Source organism: Bufo bufo, chromosome 1, assembly GCF_905171765.1.
Source record: "Bufo bufo chromosome 1, aBufBuf1.1, whole genome shotgun sequence".
Classification (NCBI taxonomy): domain Eukaryota; kingdom Metazoa; phylum Chordata; class Amphibia; order Anura; family Bufonidae; genus Bufo; species Bufo bufo.
In genome coordinates, this window is record NC_053389.1 from 339,645,327 (window position 1) to 339,663,943 (window position 18,617).

The window sequence follows — 18,617 nt, forward strand, 5'->3', positions numbered from 1 at the left end:
ACAATCATATTGTTCTCTGGATAGTCCTATATAAACATGCCGACAGATCAGCCATGCATTGATTCATATAACGTGAGAAGCCCTGAAGCCATGAGTCCATAATACAGGGATAGTACAGTGGAGGTGTGGTGCTCTAGTTGAGTCACCACCCCTCACTCTTCCCTCGTCTTATTGATGGTCTGACAAAGAGTGTTAAGGATGATTCAGCTGGCTGCTCCAATTTTCATCTGTTTGTTTACTAGGTGATTGTGTCTTTTGGCTAACACCTAAAATCAATGATTTTCTCTGAGGAGAAGCAATTGCTTATATCGATTGCTTGACACCACATAGCTGAAGTGATTGCTCCATGCCAACCTAAGGTCTTATCCACACTATTATGGCTCTGTATTAGAGATGAGAGAATTGGTACTGAACTAATTGGATTTGTTTCAAATTTCACAAAGATTCTGCTGTAAAATACAAAGTTTTGGTGATTTGCTTCAGACAATTTAGACAAAACACCGTCTGTGCCATTTTACAGTGCAACAATTGGTGTGGAAAACAACAGGAAGAAAGAGGATGGAGGAATACATTACCCTGGGAGGGAGGAAGCTTGACTTGTTTGGCTCAGAGGCTGATAGACAGACTGTAAGCCAAAGGCAGGACTTTGGAAGGTCCTTCAGCCTCTGGGCTGGAGAGATGCCATTCTGAGGCTAGCTTGCTACCTGAGAGCATGTATTTTGGCTGTGTCTTCCAAAAAGCAATTACAGACACAAGCCAATAATCTAGGTATGGTAGGAAGAGTATAGGGACACATTAAATTAGGTACATCAGGGTTTTATCAGGGAAAGGATGTGGAGGGAGGGAATGTTCACTCAGAGTTCTGTGATACTGTTCATGTTGCACTGCAAATTCTGCAATGATCCTGCAACAACCTAATTTTTTCTGTAAATGAACAACCAGCCAACCTTTTTTGAAAAAAAAAACCTCACGTTTCTACAGTTCATAAGTGATTTATAAGTTTATTGCCAGCATCCATTCTGCTGCAAATGCATTGTATTGCATCAAGATACGGTGCAGTTTTAGTGAATAAGTTGTGTTGCAATAAAAGCATTTATATAGCTGTCTTAGTTAATGCATTGTATTGCATCAAGATACCGTGTAGTAATGGAGAAACCATTTTGCTGCAATAACAGGATGTATATACCAGTTAACTGTTAACACTTTCTATTGCATCACCGTGCAGTATTAGTGAATGCGTTGTATGCAATAACGGCATTTATATACCTGTTTTAGTTAATATATTGTATTATCATTGTAAATTGTCAATACCAGTGTATAGTGTGTTTGTAGAAGGTTAAGGAAGTTTAACTCCACTCTGTAAATGACATAAAATACACTTGCAATTTTACTAATACCATTTAATAATCTGTGTACCAAACCTGTGACTTTTCATTTATAGGCCTCGTAATAAAATGTCTGGAAAACTGAATGGTGGAACACAAAAGACCTAGGCCTCATTATCCGAGAGTTAGCATGTAGGTGGCTATAGTAGTGCAAACAGCAGTAGCATCACTAGCTGTCTGGCCAGTAGTAGTAGTAGTAGCAGCAGCAGGCCACAGTTCTCCCTGACTTCTGACAGGCGCTACATTATTATTGAGGACAAGGAGGATGAAATTGTAGACAGGATGGCTCACTCCTATACTCAGTCATAACAGGAAAATGTGGAGGTCATCTCTGAGTCTGACACTGTGCTAGGAGCCTGGGGTCACAGCATTCCTCCTGTTCCTCCTCCTTGCAGTAGGACCTGCTTGACCTGAGACCACCGTGGCACTGGGTAGGTGGGCACAGATGTGTTTTGATCAAAATATATTGGCTAAGTGTCTCAGATTTTATCATTAGAGTGAGGGCTTAGTCCATATATTATGTTTCCATCTACTGTTTTAGTGCATTATTTTCTGTGATTTCTCCTCCTTGCAGCCCCAGAAAAGCTTTTCAATTGCATCATCTTTGTCTTTACTGCCGTTTGCTAGAAATGTCTCCTTGTTTATGAGTTGTGTGAGAACAGTTAACACTTGGACTGCCATGAGGAGGTTCAGGGGGAGGTGGGGACCCCATGCATAGTTGTGTTGGTGGCACTTATAACCACAGTCGTGTTAGTAGTGGGGGCAGGGGTAGCCTTGGAGACAGTGGCACTTGGGACAAATACAGAGCAGGGAATCGGGAGGGGAGCTAAGAAGCCCAAGATGACATATTACAGTCTGATAAAAGTGGCAGGAAGGATGAGGACTATGATGGTGACTGTGTGTTGCACAGGACCTGGCAGCCAGATTGGGGCGGTCAGGTGACATCTAAAGAAGAGGGTGATGGCTGTGGCGGCAATAAAAAGCAAAGGTACTGCACAGCCAAAACCTATAAAAAAAATTCCAGCATCAGATCTGCTTCCATAATGGTCAGCTTGGGGACTGGTGATGCCGCTGATGCCACTGTGGGCACAGGCTCAAAACATGCAAGACCTAAGCCAAGCTCGCCTGACGCTAGCTCTATTCAAGTATCTCTCATTTGGCAGTTTTTCTCCACAGACAAAAGCATTGCCATGTTCAAGATCTGAAGGATGAAAATAAGGCATGGGCGTTCAAACACAAACATAGGCACCAGGGGTCTGTTGCAACACATAAAGCGGCATCACCTGATCCGATGGAAATATAGAACTGGCCATTAGCAATCAGAGCAAGAGTATCCTCCTTCTATCTGTCTCCTTTGTGGCAGTCAGGCTGCATCCACATACAGTACAGTTTCCTTGTCATTATCAGTTACTGCTTCTCCCGCTAAGACTACTCCTCCTTTTCGTCCTACTCTGCTTTGTTGTCAGCTGTTGTTGATAATGGAATGTGTGGCCAGGAAACTCTGACTGTCCAGCAATATGCTGGTGCACACGCTTAACTCCCACCAGGCCAAGTAGCTGTCGCTGCTGTGCCACCTAGTGGATTCTTCTGCCTTTGGGGAACTGATCCTGTGTGCTCCACCTCGCTGAAAGACTCCTAGCCGCCATTATCTCTTAAAAAAGCCACTCCTTGCAATTCTCACTGTGCGGCAAGGTGCACACTACCATGGACACCTGCAGCAGCTGTTACAGGCAGCGACAGTATAAGCCTTTCATGGCCCACTGGGTCAATGTTTTTTTGTAGCATTGGCGACACAGTATCACGTTTGTGTTTCTCTGGTACCCAGATATCTTCCCGTCCTCAAGAGAAGCAGGGCAGAGTGTTGCCTCCACTCCGCCTTCCTCCTACTATATGTGTAAAGTGAAGCATTCGCATGCTGTATTTGATCCGATCAGCCTAAGCAAGAGTAGCCACACAGCAGATCAGTTGCTAAAATGCATCAAGGAGCAAACATCGCACTGGCTGTCTCCCTGCCAACCCCAACTGGGCAAGGTGGTCAGCGACAAAGGCAGAAATTTCATGGGTAAGCTGCATTAGGGGGAAATAGCACATGCTCCTGCACGTAATAAATTTAGTGTACAATATTTTTTAAAGATACTGTGGCTTGCAGAAGGTGCAGAGCATGTCCAGTAGACTATCCTTGCATTTCAGCCATTCTTATGTAACAAGGAACTTCCTCCTGGACTTGCAGCGACAGAATGGTCTGCCATTGCACCGCTTGATCCGCGGAATGCCAATTCGCTGGAATTCCACCCTGCATATGCTGCAGTGTCTGTAAGAGCAGAATAAAGCTAATTATTTTGTCATGCACCAGACCTTCTCAGGAGGGAGCCAGTGTTGTTTTGAGGTCAGGCAGTGACAGCTCATCAGAGATGCTTGTTGAGAACTCAGGACCTTCAAAGAGCCCACTAGATTTGTCCATAGGGACATCTGTAGCATTAACAATGTCATCTGCATTGATATTTATCTTAGAGCAGACAATCATGTTGATGCAACAAGGGATGGCGAAAGAAGAACAGCTTCCGCTGGGAGCTCAAAGTGAAGGACGAGGAGCTACGTCTGGAGGAGGAGTCGGTGGTGGAGGAGCATGAAGCTGATTATGACGGCCACGCTGGCCATGATAACCAATCATTGCAGTGAGGGGCGGAGCCAGAAAGAACTGGGTCCATGGGTATGCTATATGCTTGCTTGCTTACGTAGTGACAGGCGTATTGGTAGCATCAAGCCGTCTAATAATTACTAAATAGCCATGCTTTTAGACCCTTGGTGTCAAAGCAAACTGAAAGAATATTTTCCTGTTTCTGAAAGGGAGGCCAAATAGCTATATTACCAGGATACACTGTTTACCCAGCTTGCCGCAGCTTTCGTTAAGCAGATGCCTGCTGCCTGCATGTCTGACTGGTGGCCTCTCTCTGCTACCCACTGACTCATCTACCTTTCTCCTTCTCCCTCACGTGGCAGAAGCCACAGCAGCAGCCAGTTCAGTCTCATAAACATGATGGAGCAGTTTCTTCATGTGTCGCACCAGGCTGATGACAGAGACGTACTGCTTGAACAACCGGGTACAGTCCTACCTGGACTGTGGCATTTGTCCTGCAAAAACTGTGTTACCAGAATCCATGGACTTCTAGGCAGACAGATTGGAACAGTAGCCAGGACTGGCCCAGTTTGCTCTCACTGTACTGTCTTGTCCAGCCTCCAGTGTTACCTCAGAGGGTTTTCAGCGCTGTAGGTGGTCGTCACGCCCAAACGGACAAATTTATCCATGAAGATTTGTAGGCACCTTTGGCTGAGGCCAATGAAAAGATCTGTTGGCTATTGATTGCCAGCCCCATCATGTGTACTGTATAGCTGCTGCCACCACCCAGCTGCCACTATTACTACCACCCCCTACACACCCGCACATACATCTACTGCCTTGTCTGTTTAATGCTGTACTGCTAGTGCTGCCACTACTATTGGCGCCACATGCCACTATTAACATATGCTTTTAACATTCACACTGTATGCTGCTGCTGCTCCCAATTAAAAATAATTTTTCCAGGCTTATTCAGAACAAGCCACTGTTTCTTCAGAAACACAAACACTTGTGTGTGTAAAAACAGCGGCAGCATCAACACCCATAAGTCATAATTTTTGGAATGGTTGTTGAGAACAAGGCACTGGCGGTCATTTATCAAAAACAGGTGTTTTACGCCAGTGTTTGATCGCCCCTGTGATGTTGGAGAATGCAGCACCTAGTTTATGATGAAGTGCACGCCTCTTTATAAATTTGGTACATCCTTCAGCAGTCCGTCCGCCTTAATTGAAAACTACTCTAGTCCCCAAAGGCTGCTCCTTAGTGACAAGAACGGTGTAAACATGCCCATGCAACAAATTTTGTTGCACGGATGTTCAAAAAGTTACAAAATTGGGTTATGTGAATTTTTAACAATACACAACCCCCACAGTTTTTTTTTTTCAAATAACACAGTGTGTGTTTAAACACCATCTGCCTCCAATAAGGGACAATTTTTGGAATGTTTTTTAATTTTAAAAAGAATAACAAATGAGACACAGTGTGTTTTTAAGCAGGCTGTTTGTTAACACCGTCAACCATGTGTTTACCCATAGCTATATATGTCAGTGTCACTCTGACATTATTTGCTATTGCTGTCATATCGTTAAAGAGCTTACAGTGGGAGGGAGAGCAAAAATTGAAAATAAAAAGACAAGACATTAAAAATATGAGTCCTAAGAGACCTCAGAGTCCACAAATTTCAGGGCAACTGGAGAACTTTTGATTACGGTACAATAGATTAGGACAAATTGGAAAAAATTTCAAGATATTTCAAGAAATTTGAAATCTCTACTCCATACGACCTAAAATTGTACAGAGTGGTAATATGGTGGCTGCTAAGACCATGAGACCCTATTTTACCTCTATATGGCTCTGATTTCATAGTTGTTTTTTTCCTGTCCAATAATATACTGTATGAATGTGGGGTGCACTGGACGCAAGTGTACTTTGGAGTCTGGACTTTTTTAGACATCTGCCCTATTGCTGCTATGCAGCCATAATCTCACTTTAGTGTACTTTGAAGGGTTAACTTGCACTGTGAATTATGCCGTTGCTTGCACCTACTGTATACTGTTGAACTGCATTTTATATGATATATGCTGCTTTTTTGCACTATTACTGTACTGTATTTGCAATGAATTTTGAAAAGGGTTAGTTCACACTAAGAGACTGTGAATTTCCAGCCTGAGAAGCTAGTCATTTTACACTGCTGTCATAAGGGACTACGCAGAGCTGAGTTTTGGGAATGGCCAGACACAGTGAACTTTTTTAACCATCTAATTTAGCTCTGTTAGACTGTTGTTTACCACTGAAAACTGCTTGGTCATTGCCAAATATTTTGTATTGAGGCCCAATACAAATCTATGGCAGCCATGAACCGCAACATTGTTTTTGTTAGGCTGTGCTTCTCCAGCTTCACCCCTCTCACTAGAAGATGCTAGATCAGTAAGAAACTGGAGCAGTCAGAGCCTCTAGTTGCCTATAGATAGGGACCAATGTTTAGTAGAAGAGACTTTGCCATACTGCACCAGTGATGGGAAGAAGATGCTGAGACAAGGATATTCTGCTACAGAGCCTGGGCCACCAACCCTTTGGTTAGGGTACAAGCCTTCTAAGAGAGGGACAGCTGGCTCAGGCCTTTCCTCCGCTCAGAACTTTCTTCTGCCAGGGAGGAGACTGGAGACGCCAGCTCAGTGCATTGTCCGTATTATATTGTATTTGAGTTCCTCCCGTAAAGAAGCACCCTGGTTTACTGCAGACCCTGACTCTCTGGACTTATTTCCCATTAGAGTGCACCACACCTTACCATCCCTTCCGGAGAGAGCAGCAACACGTGGTGACACCTCGATGGTGTCCGGAGGACACAGCGTACCTCTGGGGGCCACCTCAAAGCCGACCACTGCACTTGTGCCAAAAAAAAATAAAAAATCATGGCATGTTCCATTGGACATTGTATGGCAGAGCTGTTCTTCACAGTCGCTATAGTATAGATTTGTGGGGACCTTTCAGAGGCGGACTGGGGACTTAAAGTAGCCCTGGAAAAAAAAACTAAAATTGGGCCTATGTTGTAAGCAGGTCCAAATTGATGATAGAAGGAGGGGCAACAGAAGTAGGCGGGGTGAGCAATACCATAGTGCAAGACACCGTCCCATTAGAACCATATATCACAGTGCAGCACAATATATTGCCCCAAAATCTGCCTCTTTGCCATTTCCTGTCCTCTTCCACCAGCTGTGGAGCAGGGGTCTAGGGGTTGAGGTGTGGGCTACAGCAGTTGAATTCAGGAGACCAGATATATTAGTACCTGCCTTAATTACCGCTGAGAGCCCATTATCTAGAAGAGGACTTGGGCAACTAATAGCAAGTAACCATGACAAGAATATTGGACACTACAGCAATGATGCCAAGGGTCTGCCACTTTCTATAAAGCATTCTCACACCAGTCATCATCTGCAGTTTGCAGAATGAACTGTACACGTGAGGGGGAAGGGCCACTGGCAGGATGGCTCTCTGTGCAGTGTGCCTGTCGCTTTAAGAGCCTGGCTCTGCCCCCGAGTGCTCGGTGCAGCCATCAATCAGCGGGCGGTGTGCTTGACGTGCTCTGCCTCCCCCTTGTCCTCAGAAGATCACAAGCTCCAGACGGCACAGCTCCTGTCCCTACTGCTGCCAAACTTTTCCCTCTCATGCAGCAGGGCACGCATCGCCTGCCACCCACAGCCTGAGTTCTCTGCCTCAGGGGCTCCAGCAGCTACCATGCCCCAGCTGAGCAGCGGCGGAGAGGAGGACCTGGGCGCCAGCGATGAGATGATCGCCTTCAAAGACGAGGGCGACCAGGAGGAGAAGATCCAGGAGAATGCCTTCACTGAGCGCGACCTGGCCGATCTCAAGTCATCGCTGGTGAATGAGTCTGAGGCTCCCGCCGACCACCCGGAGGTAAGCCCTGTTCCCGGGCTCCTAGCCCCCTGCCCCGCCGACCCCACAACTTCTCAACCCCTGCTGTCTCCACAGGCGATCCGGCGGGCACAGGATGCGCACAGAGTTTATCAGGAGAAGCTGGCAGATCACATGGAAGATGGTAAGCAACTCCCCTCCTCCTGCAGACCTGTGGCATCAGCGGTGCCCTCACCCCCAGGACAACCTGCAGGAGACTGGGATCCCTAGAGCTCTGGCAGAGGGGTCACTGCTTGTCCTCTCCCCAAATGCCAGAAACTAACATGGTGCCATTTCACTAACCATCTCCTTGGACCATAGATGCAGTGATTGTATTAATGGCCATGCAGTGCATGTACCAGGTGCTTGTCCCACAGTCCTCCTGGCCTCTCATAGGTGGTTGTCCCACAGTCCTCCTGGCCTCTCATAGGTGGTTGTCCCACAGTCCTTCTGACCTCTCATAGGTGCATGTACCAGGTGCTTGTTCCACAGTCCTCCTGGCCTCTCATAGGTGCTTGTCCCACAGTCCTCCTGGCTTCTCATAGGTGCTTGACCCACAGTCCTCCTGGCCTCTCATAGGTGCTTGGCCCACAGTCCTCCTGGCCTCTCATAGGTGCTTGTCCCACAGTCCTCCTGGCCTCTCATAGGTGCTTGTACCAGGTGCTTGACCCACAGTCATCCTGGCCTCTCATAGGTGCTTGTCCCACAGTCCTCCTGGCCTCTCATAGGTGCTTGTACCAGGTGCTTGACCCACAGTCTTCCTGGCCTCTCATAGGTGCTTGGCCCACAGTCCTCCTGGCCTCTCATAGGTGCTTGTCCCACAGTCCTCCTGGCCTCTCATAGGTGCTTGTACCAGGTGCTTGACCCACAGTCATCCTGGCCTCTCATAGGTGCTTGTACCAGGTGCTTGACCCACAGTCCTCCTGGCCTCTCATAGGTGCTTGACCCACAGTCCTCCTGGCCTCTCATAGGTGCTTGTACCAGGCGCTTGACCCACAGTCCTCCTGGCCTCTCATAGGTGCTTGTCCCGCAGTCCTTCTGGCCTCTCATAGGTGCATGTACCAGGTGCTTGTCCCACAGTCCTCCTGGCCTCTCATAGGTGCATGTACCAGGTGCTTGTCCCACAGTCCTCCTGGCCTCTCATAGGTGCATGTACCAGGTGCTTGTCCCACAGTCCTCCTGGCCTCTCATAGGTGCTTGTCCCACAGTCCTCCTGGCCTCTCATAGGTGCTTGTCCCACAGTCCTCCTGGCCTCTCATAGGTGCATGTACCAGGTGCTTGTCCCACAGTCCTCCTGGCCTCTCATAGGTGCATGTACCAGGTGCTTGTCCAACAGTCCTCCTGGCCTCTCATAGGTGCATGTACCAGGTGCTTGTCCAACAGTCCTACTGGCCTCTCATAGGTGCATACTTGGTTCAGTTTAATAAGGAGAGTTAGCCAATGCCAGCCATCTCTGACAGCAGCACACCATCAGGATTACGTGCGGATATTCTGCGCAGAAAATCCACACCGTAGGGCTTGTACGTTGTATTATATGATGATTTTAAATTTTTATGTACATGCTGCAGATTTTGACCCAGATTTTATTTTATTTTTTCTTTTGATGCGGACTGTCCGCACATGTTTCCCTGCGGATTTCAGTGTGGATTATCTGCACATAAATCCTGAACGTGTACATTTACCCCAAAGGGGTTGTCTCACTTCAGCAAGTGGCATTTACCATGTAGATAAAGTTAATATAAGGCACTTACTAATGTACTGTGACTATCCATATTGCCTCCTTTACTGGCTGGATTAATTTTTCCATCACATTATACACTGCTTGTTTCCATGGTTACGACCACTCTGCAATCCAGCAGAGGTGGCCGTGCTTGCACACTATAGGAAAAAGTGCTAGTCCCTATAGTGGCTGGGATTGGGGGGGTGTTCATAGGCAGGCATGAGCAGCAGCTCCCGGCCACCTCATATCTGCGCTGCAGCGATGGTCGTGACTCCTGCATATGGGCAGTGTATAATGTGATGGAAAAATGATCACATCAGCAAAGGAAGCAATATGGATAATCACAATACATTAGTAAGTGCCTTGTCTACACTACAGTACTGCCTTGTGTATAGTAAGTACTTTGTCTACACGGTAAAGGCCATTTGCTGACGTGAGACTACCCTTTTAAGAATAATGGATAGGGCATGTTGAAATCCAGCTGTCTGATCCTTATTTCCCCTGACATTTGCTTCTGGAGACCACCAAACACATTAAGGCGGTTCTGTCGATGTTAATGCATGTGGGCAGCTTGTGGATTTGGCGCACAACAGAAACACTGGCACACGTGTGCTGTTATACATGTGCGCTATTTGCATAAAAGCTCTAGTTTGATGACTAGGGGGCTTGCCAAGGCTCTTGTTCACAATCCCTCCTTGCCTGCGGCATCCAGATAATTGTACATTTCACGGGTCTCGCCGCCTGCAGGTGCTGTGTTGTGGTGCCATGGGAATGACCCAATCAAAGGAGGCCACCCTGACGTGGTGAGTGGGTCTATGTATTCTTATCAAAACAAAGTGCCTAATGGAGATATTGGCCACCCTGACGTGGTGAGTGGGTCTATGTATTCTTATCAAAACAAAGTGCCTAATGGAGATATTGGCCACCCTGACGTGGTGAGTGGGTCTATGTATTATTATCAAAACAAAGTGCCTAATGGAGATAGATATTGGCCACCCTGACGTGGTGAGTGGGTCTATGTATTCTTATCAAAACAAAGTGCCTAATGGAGATATTGGCCACCCTGACGTGGTGAGTGGGTCTATGTATTCTTATCAAAACAAAGTGCTTAATGGAGATAGATATTGGCCACCCTGACGTGGTGAGTGGGTCTATGTATTCTTATCAAAACAAAGTGCCTAATGGAGATAGATATTGGCCACCCTGACGTGGTGAGTGGGTCTATGTATTCTTATCAAAACAAAGTGCCTAATGGAGATATTGGCCACCCTGACGTGGTGAGTGGGTCTATGTATTCTTATCAAAACAAAGTGCCTAATGGAGATATTGGCCACCCTGACGTGGTGAGTGGGTCTATGTATTCTTATCAAAACAAAGTGCCTAATGGAGATATTGGCCACCCTGACGTGGTGAGTGGGTCTATGTATTATTATCAAAACAAAGTGCCTAATGGAGATAGATATTGGCCACCCTGACGTGGTGAGTGGGTCTATGTATTCTTATCAAAACAAAGTGCCTAATGGAGATATTGGCCACCCTGACGTGGTGAGTGGGTCTATGTATTCTTATCAAAACAAAGTGCCTAATGGAGATAGATATTGGCCACCCTGACGTGGTGAGTGGGTCTATGTATTCTTATCAAAACAAAGTGCTTAATGGAGATAGATATTGGCCACCCTGACGTGGTGAGTGGGTCTATGTATTCTTATCAAAACAAAGTGCCTAATGGAGATAGATATTGGCCACCCTGACGTGGTGAGTGGGTCTATGTATTCTTATCAAAACAAAGTGCCTAATGGAGATATTGGCCACCCTGACGTGGTGAGTGGGTCTATGTATTCTTATCAAAACAAAGTGCCTAATGGAGATATTGGCCACCCTGACGTGGTGAGTGGGTCTATGTATTCTTATCAAAACAAAGTGCCTAATGGAGATATTGGCCACCCTGACGTGGTGAGTGGGTCTATGTATTATTATCAAAACAAAGTGCCTAATGGAGATAGATATTGGCCACCCTGACGTGGTGAGTGGGTCTATGTATTCTTATCAAAACAAAGTGCCTAATGGAGATATTGGCCACCCTGACGTGGTGAGTGGGTCTATGTATTCTTATCAAAACAAAGTGCCTAATGGAGATAGATATTGGCCACCCTGACGTGGTGAGTGGGTCTATGTATTCTTATCAAAACAAAGTGCTTAATGGAGATAGATATTGGCCACCCTGACGTGGTGAGTGGGTCTATGTATTCTTATCAAAACAAAGTGCCTAATGGAGATAGATATTGGCCACCCTGACGTGGTGAGTGGGTCTATGTATTCTTATCAAAACAAAGTGCCTAATGGAGATATTGGCCACCCTGACGTGGTGAGTGGGTCTATGTATTCTTATCAAAACAAAGTGCCTAATGGAGATAGATATTGGCCACCCTGACGTGGTGAGTGGGTCTATGTATTCTTATCAAAACAAAGTGCTTAATGGAGATAGATATTGGCCACCCTGACGTGGTGAGTGGGTCTATGTATTCTTATCAAAACAAAGTGCCTAATGGAGATAGATATTGGCCACCCTGACGTGGTGAGTGGGTCTATGTATTCTTATCAAAACAAAGTGCCTAAAGGAGATATTTATAAATGATGGTGAGACGCATCGGATCAGTGCATGCATGTGGATATGCCATCCGTGTCTTTGTCTACAGATTGGCACGTTTGATAGATGCTGCATTGAAAGCCAGTAACGCCCTTAGTTCACCTTGGTGAATTCTTGTAAGGGTACATTCACACGACCATATGTATTTTGCAGTCGGCAAAATTTGGATCCGCAAAATACGGGTGACGTCCGTTTGGCATCCGTCTTTTTTGCAGAGCCATTGACTTCAATAGGTCCACGTTGTGTAATTTGCAGATGGGACATACGGATGCAGAAAGTAAAGTACATGAAATACATACGGTCATGTGCATGTAGCCTAAATCTTTGCTTACAGTTAAGACTCCCATTATGTTCTAATAGCAGTAGTTGTATTTTCTAAGCCGTGCTGTCCACTGCCTGCGAGATTAAGGGAGATCACGTGGAGTAGGGGCAGATATGAGAAGACGTGCCTTCACTGCCAAACGTAATTGTGGAGTTATGGGATTTCAGTGTTTAGCTATGGGAGTCTGTCACTTTACAAATGATATTCAACACTTGTCCGCCAAGCTACAGGGGCTGCCCGGACCTCACCCCAACATCTAACATGAGGGGAAAGTAGATTTGGACAGCTGATCCGTCTGGATTTAGTATTTCCATATCCGACCGGAGCCCTTCACCCCATTAAAGTTCTGGGGTAATTTAGGTGTAATTGATGAAGAGCTATGCAGCTTTTGTATACTTTTGGGGGAAGTATCAAAGAGTTCTGTTTTGGTCCACAATTTGCAACTTTTCCCCCCATTTCTAGGGGGCGGATCATGGACTGACCCCCTTCCCCCCCCAGCCCAACACGTTTACCCCTGAAATCAGTGCCTTCTACGTGTTGGAGTAATTTAGTTTTCTGACACAGGGACCTCCTGAGAACTGAGGTGGCATCATTCTGGTATATCATATGGCAGCATGTTTTCTTATTAAAGGGGTATTCCCATTTCACCGAATGCTTTGTGTATTGCAGGGGAACAGGCTCTTTTCTTCCTCCTTTTATTCTTTTGGTTTTCTCTTCCCCCTCTTTGTTTACTGCTCATTGTCACAGTTATGGCCGCCCAGTGGTTGGCGCACCTGCGCAGTGTGATCTTCTGCTCACTCTGGTGGCTAGGATAGCAGGAGTGTGCACATTCTAGCGTGTGCGGCAGCTTCCGATCCGGCCATCGCTCTGCAGTGCATCATCATTTATTAGGACAGCTCAAGGGCATGTGCTGTAGCCCTGGAGCTGTTCTACAGCGCCGCCACTGCTAAAAGGTCCGGGAGCAGCGTAGGGAGCACACATGGATAGGCAAGTGCAATGGAGTCTGTCACTCACATACAAAGCTTCGGTCCACCGAATATCCAGGAAATGAAAAACTTTGGGGCTGGTGAGTAGCTGAGCCCTTTTAAGACTGGCCTCAGAAAAGCCAGACTTAATAAACTCCCCCTGTATGTTTCAGTTTTCTGCCAGTGACAAGATCTCTGTTTGCCTAAACTGCATATTCATGTGAAGTTTTTGCTGAGGTACTGACACAAATTTGTAACCAAATCCTCATTTAAAATCTTAACCATAATTAAGCAGATTTTGATGTGGATTTGTAATAGTTTAAAGGGGTTATCCCATCATAATGATCACTGTTAAATCTGTTAATGATCATTTTTGTAAATATATTTGATTACACCATTCCCACCGTTTAGGAGAAAATTAATCCCTACTTACCTCATTGTTGTCATTCGGTCTCCCCTGGTTACGGCCACCGCTCTTCTCCGGAATCCTGATGGCTGCGCTTGCGCAGAAGACTCCTTCTTTTCTCCCGGCCGGGCCGCTCGCTGTCCTGAACGCGCACGCCGCCGCGCATGCGCGATGGTGACTTCTTCCTGGCCAGAATAGTACAGAGCCGCGAACGCGCACACCGGCTCTGTACTATACTAGACAGGAATAAGTCACCATGGCGCATGCGCGGCGGCGTGCGCGTTCAGTCCAGCGCGCGGCGCGGCCAGGAGAAGACTTCAATCAAGATGAAGCCCGCCCCAGCCAGAATTCAGGAAGTGAACGGCGCGCTGGCAGCAGGTAAGTATGAAAATGCAAAGTGGGATAACCCCTTTAAGGGTACTTTCACACTAGCGTCGGGGCTCCACTTGTGAGCTCCGTTTGAAGGGTCTCACAAGTGGCCCCGAACGCATCCGTCCAGCTACCAATGCATTCTGAGTGGACGCGGATCCGCTCAGAATGCATCAGTCTGGCAGCGTTCAGCCTCCGCTCCGCTCAGCGAGCGGACACCTGAACGCTGCTTGCAGCGTTCGGGTGTCCGCCTGGCCGTGCGGAGGCAAGCGGATCCGTCCAGACTTACAATGTAAGTCAATGGGGACGGATCCGTTTGAAGATGACACTATATGGCTCAATTTTCAAACGGATCCGTCTCCCATTGACTTTCAATGTAAAGTCTGGACGGATCCGTCTGAACTACTTTCACACTTAGAATTTTTTCTAAGTTATAATGCAGACGGATCCGTTCTGAACGGATCCAAACGTCTGCATTATAGGAACGGATCCGTCTGTGCAGACAGCAGACGGATCCTCTCTGAATGCTAGTCTGAAAGTAGCCTAACTAAGGATTTTCTAGTTTGTAATATAATCTCAGTGGTGGCCATGCACATTAGATTAACGATAACGATTTTTGGCGGCGTTGGTCACCTGTCAATTGTGTATGTCTGTCTGTCTTGACAGCAGATGTTGGGGGGTGATTGGGCATGTTGAATTTCAAAATGCTTGGTTCTTTACTTCTGTGGCAGTGGCATATTCACCTCTCATTGAAAAAGTCAGATCAGCCGAGCATGCATATTATGGTGGAGTCCAGACCTATAATCGTTTTGCCAACAATGCAACCTACAGGTGAAACTCGAAAAAGTAGAATATTGTGCAAAGGTCCATTTATTTCAGTAATGAAAACTAAAAGGAATTGCATTAATGCAGCTTAAAATTAGAATTTTGTGAAAAGGTTCAATATTCTTGACTCAAAGTGTCACACTAGTCGGCTAATTAATCCATACCCCCTGAGGAACGGGTACCTCAAAATTGTGACTTTGGGGTTTCATAAGCTGTAAACCATAATCATCCAAATTATAACAAATAAAGGCTTGTAATATCTAGCTTTTCATGTAATGAGTCTATCTCATATGTTAGTTTCACCTTTTAAGTTGCATTACTGAAATAAATGAACTTTGCAGAATATTCAAATTTTTCGAGTTTCACCTGTACGGTGCATGGCCAGCTTTAGGTCTTCCATTCACAGAAATCTTGAAAATGTAGAGGAATTGAAACCCCTTGGCCCCCATCTACTGTCTATTAGTTTGTGAAAAGTTTTGCCCCATTTATCACAGATTTGGCACATCTTGCATATTGTCTACCAACTATAAATTTGGCACAAATGACAACACCATATAGCCACTTCCAATTTTGAGCAGAAGAGAAAAAAGCTCTGTGCCAAGAAAGTGGTGCAAACAATGCCACAGAAAAGCGGCACACTGGCCTTAGTAAATATAGTCCAATGTGGTCTGTATTAGAAAGTTTCGGAACGATTTTGCCTGATTTGTGTAACATACATACTTGGTTGGTCTTAACTACCCCGGACGTTGAAGGGGGAATCTGGCTATTAATTTACGGAACTTCTGTGGCCATTGTAAGAATGTAGATCTCTGCTCAACAAATGTTAGTCAGGCTTGTCTCTCCTCTCAGGGCCGCAAGAACAGATATTTGCAAACTGTAATGTGTAAGTCTTTATTCCCAAGTCATTGACTTGGTCAGTGATCTCCATCAGTGATTGGGAAACAAAACCATGTGTGGAGGCTACACAGAGATAAGGTATAAGGCGAGGGCTTGCACACTTCTGTCAACAACTGACTGTGTGAATAAGGCCTAATGCTGAGGGCAGACTATCAATAATTGGTTTTAAAAAGAATTCCTTCACTATCAGGCATGTTCCTGATAGTCCCCCATCCCCTTGATATGACTTGAGGCAAGATGTCCGCCTCCACAACATTTCCAGACACACTGCTGAACTTGCACCATCATTATGGTATGATATTACCACAGCGATGGGGCGAGTTGTGGTGGCTGCCATGGCCAGTCTCAGAGAGGCTGTCAAATGACACTGTGGGCACTAAATATGCTAAAATACTAATTCATGTGGCACATTGCAGTCCCCAAAAATAGTTATTTGCAAACGAGTAATGTTTTAGGCTACTTTCACACTAGCGTTCGGGGCTCCGCTTGTGAGCTCCGTTTGAAGGCTCTCACAAGCGGCCCCGAACAGATCCGTCCAGTCCTAATGCATTCTGAGTGGATGCGGATCCGCTCAGAATGCATCGGTCTGGCACCGTTTGTCCTCCACTCCGCTCAGCAGGCGGACACCTGAACGCTGCTTGCAGCGTTCGGGTGTCCGCCTGGCCATGCGGAGGCAAACGGATCCGTCCAGACTTACAATGTATGTCAATGGGGACGGATCCGTTTGAAGTTGACACAATATGGCTCAATTTTCAAACAGATCCGTCCCCCATTGACTTTCAATGTAAAGTCAAAACGGATCCGTTTGCATTATCATGAAAAAAAAAAAAAAAAAAAAATTATATATATATATATATATATCTATATATATATATATATATATATATATATTTTTTTTTTTGTTCATGGTAATGCAAACGGATCCGTTCTGAACGGATCTAAGCGTTTACATTATAGGAGCGGATCCGTCTGTGCAGATACCAGACGGACCCGCTCTGAACGCAGGTGTGAAAGTAGCCTTACACTGGGTACAAATAATAACTGAGAAACGGGATTCCTCCTCGGCCTGTGTAATATTGCTGCTTTTCCAGGTGGTGGGATTGGGACGGCGACGTACAGGAGCATATGAATGAGGGGAGTGTGATCTTCTGCAGATCAGCTTTCGGGTCTGGAATGTGACATATTTTAGTCTTGCAGAGTATTTAGTGCCCTCTGACCTTCCATAGTGTAATCTGACAGTCCATTAGGAAAGACCATCCCTGTGAGCCTTGCAGACAGGCTGTATGTCTGATTGTGCCACCCTGCTGGCTTCATTTCCTTCAGTACCCACCACAACCCAGCGATCCCCTTAATATTATACCCAAGTACTGATATATTTAAGGAATTATACAGTTTTACACATTCTCATGCTGAGTCTTGTACTGTGATCTGACCAGGACTGTCCAATGTGAAAATAGATGAGATAATAGCATAAAAAAATGAACTGACCTGAAAACGTGTAATGAATGTGAATGGTGATAAGGCCAAATAAGCATTATGGGGAACGGTCAGCTCTAAAGATTGTTGGGCATTTGATTGCATGTAGCCCCAGTGGTAATCTGCTCTAATCTGAAAATGTACCCACACGGGATCAACAATTGTCATATATACTGGAGTATAAATCTTCCAATTTGTCTGATGATCTATAGATTGTACAAATATCCTTTGCATCAGTTCTTACGACGCCTGCTTTAATATGCCATGAATGTCTAACCGGTCCCACCGCTATGACCCTGAAGACATGATAGCCCAGTTCCCATGTCCCTGGGAGAAAAGTGCCTGCACCGGGTTGGTTGCTATCCAATGTAGTTTATGGGAGATAGTACAACAGTTAAGATGGTGCTTTATTTATTTCTGTGGCTTCTGTGGCACCATCGTATTCCACACTCTATACAGAAATTCCATTTCTCAAACACATGAGATCTAGTAAACCTATCTGTATGGTTTATGGGGTATGGGAGAAAACCGTTGATAGGAAACCCACAAAAAACATGGTTGCCCTTGGTCAGCATACAAACCAGGACTAATGCTGCAATGTAACTGTGCTTACCACTGAGCCACTGTCCTGCCCATGTGATAGACCCTATTTATCAAAACTGACTTAGTTGTCCATAGCAACCAATCATATTTGTTTTGTTTTCTAAATCTGATTGGTTGCTATGGACAACTAAGTCAGTTTGCCTTTACAGTTTTGATAAATCCCCCCCTATGGCCACATTATTTGCTATGTAGGGCAGTATTTTAAGAGGACAGGTCAATTCTCCTAGTTTCCAAATGACACAAAAAATATTATACGTTAAAGTGGTTCGCCAGTTTCTAAGGTAATTTTTGTCAAAATGCTTGCACGCATACATGACCATATACTGTCCGCCAACTGACCTAGTAGAGGCCCGCAGTTGCGCTGGTGTCCGTGAAGTAACCGGCAACCACTTCCTCTGGATGCTCCTGGGTAACTTCTGTTCTGTGCAGGCGCTGAAGGCAAATGGATGCATCCAACACAGATATAGATGCAT

The 18,617-nt window shown here is 45.7% G+C and overlaps 1 protein-coding gene across 8 annotated transcripts in view; it reads left to right on the forward strand.

The window, feature by feature from the left end:
- The first annotated feature begins 7,540 nt into the window (after window positions 1-7,540).
- TCF7 (transcription factor 7) overlaps window positions 7,541-18,617 on the forward strand; it is a 204,841-nt gene continuing 193,764 nt past the window's right edge. For 2 of the 8 annotated variants that reach the window (XM_040442477.1, XM_040442462.1), the window contains exons 1-2: window positions 7,543-7,917; window positions 7,993-8,059. In XM_040442477.1, the coding sequence (XP_040298411.1) occupies window positions 7,738-7,917; window positions 7,993-8,059 (247 nt within the window). In that variant the 5' untranslated portion in view covers window positions 7,543-7,737. Of the gene's footprint in view, window positions 8,060-13,514; window positions 13,670-18,617 lie in introns of those variants that run through there. The other 6 variants (XM_040442442.1, XM_040442433.1, XM_040442451.1 and 3 more) reach the window with 5 other exon arrangements.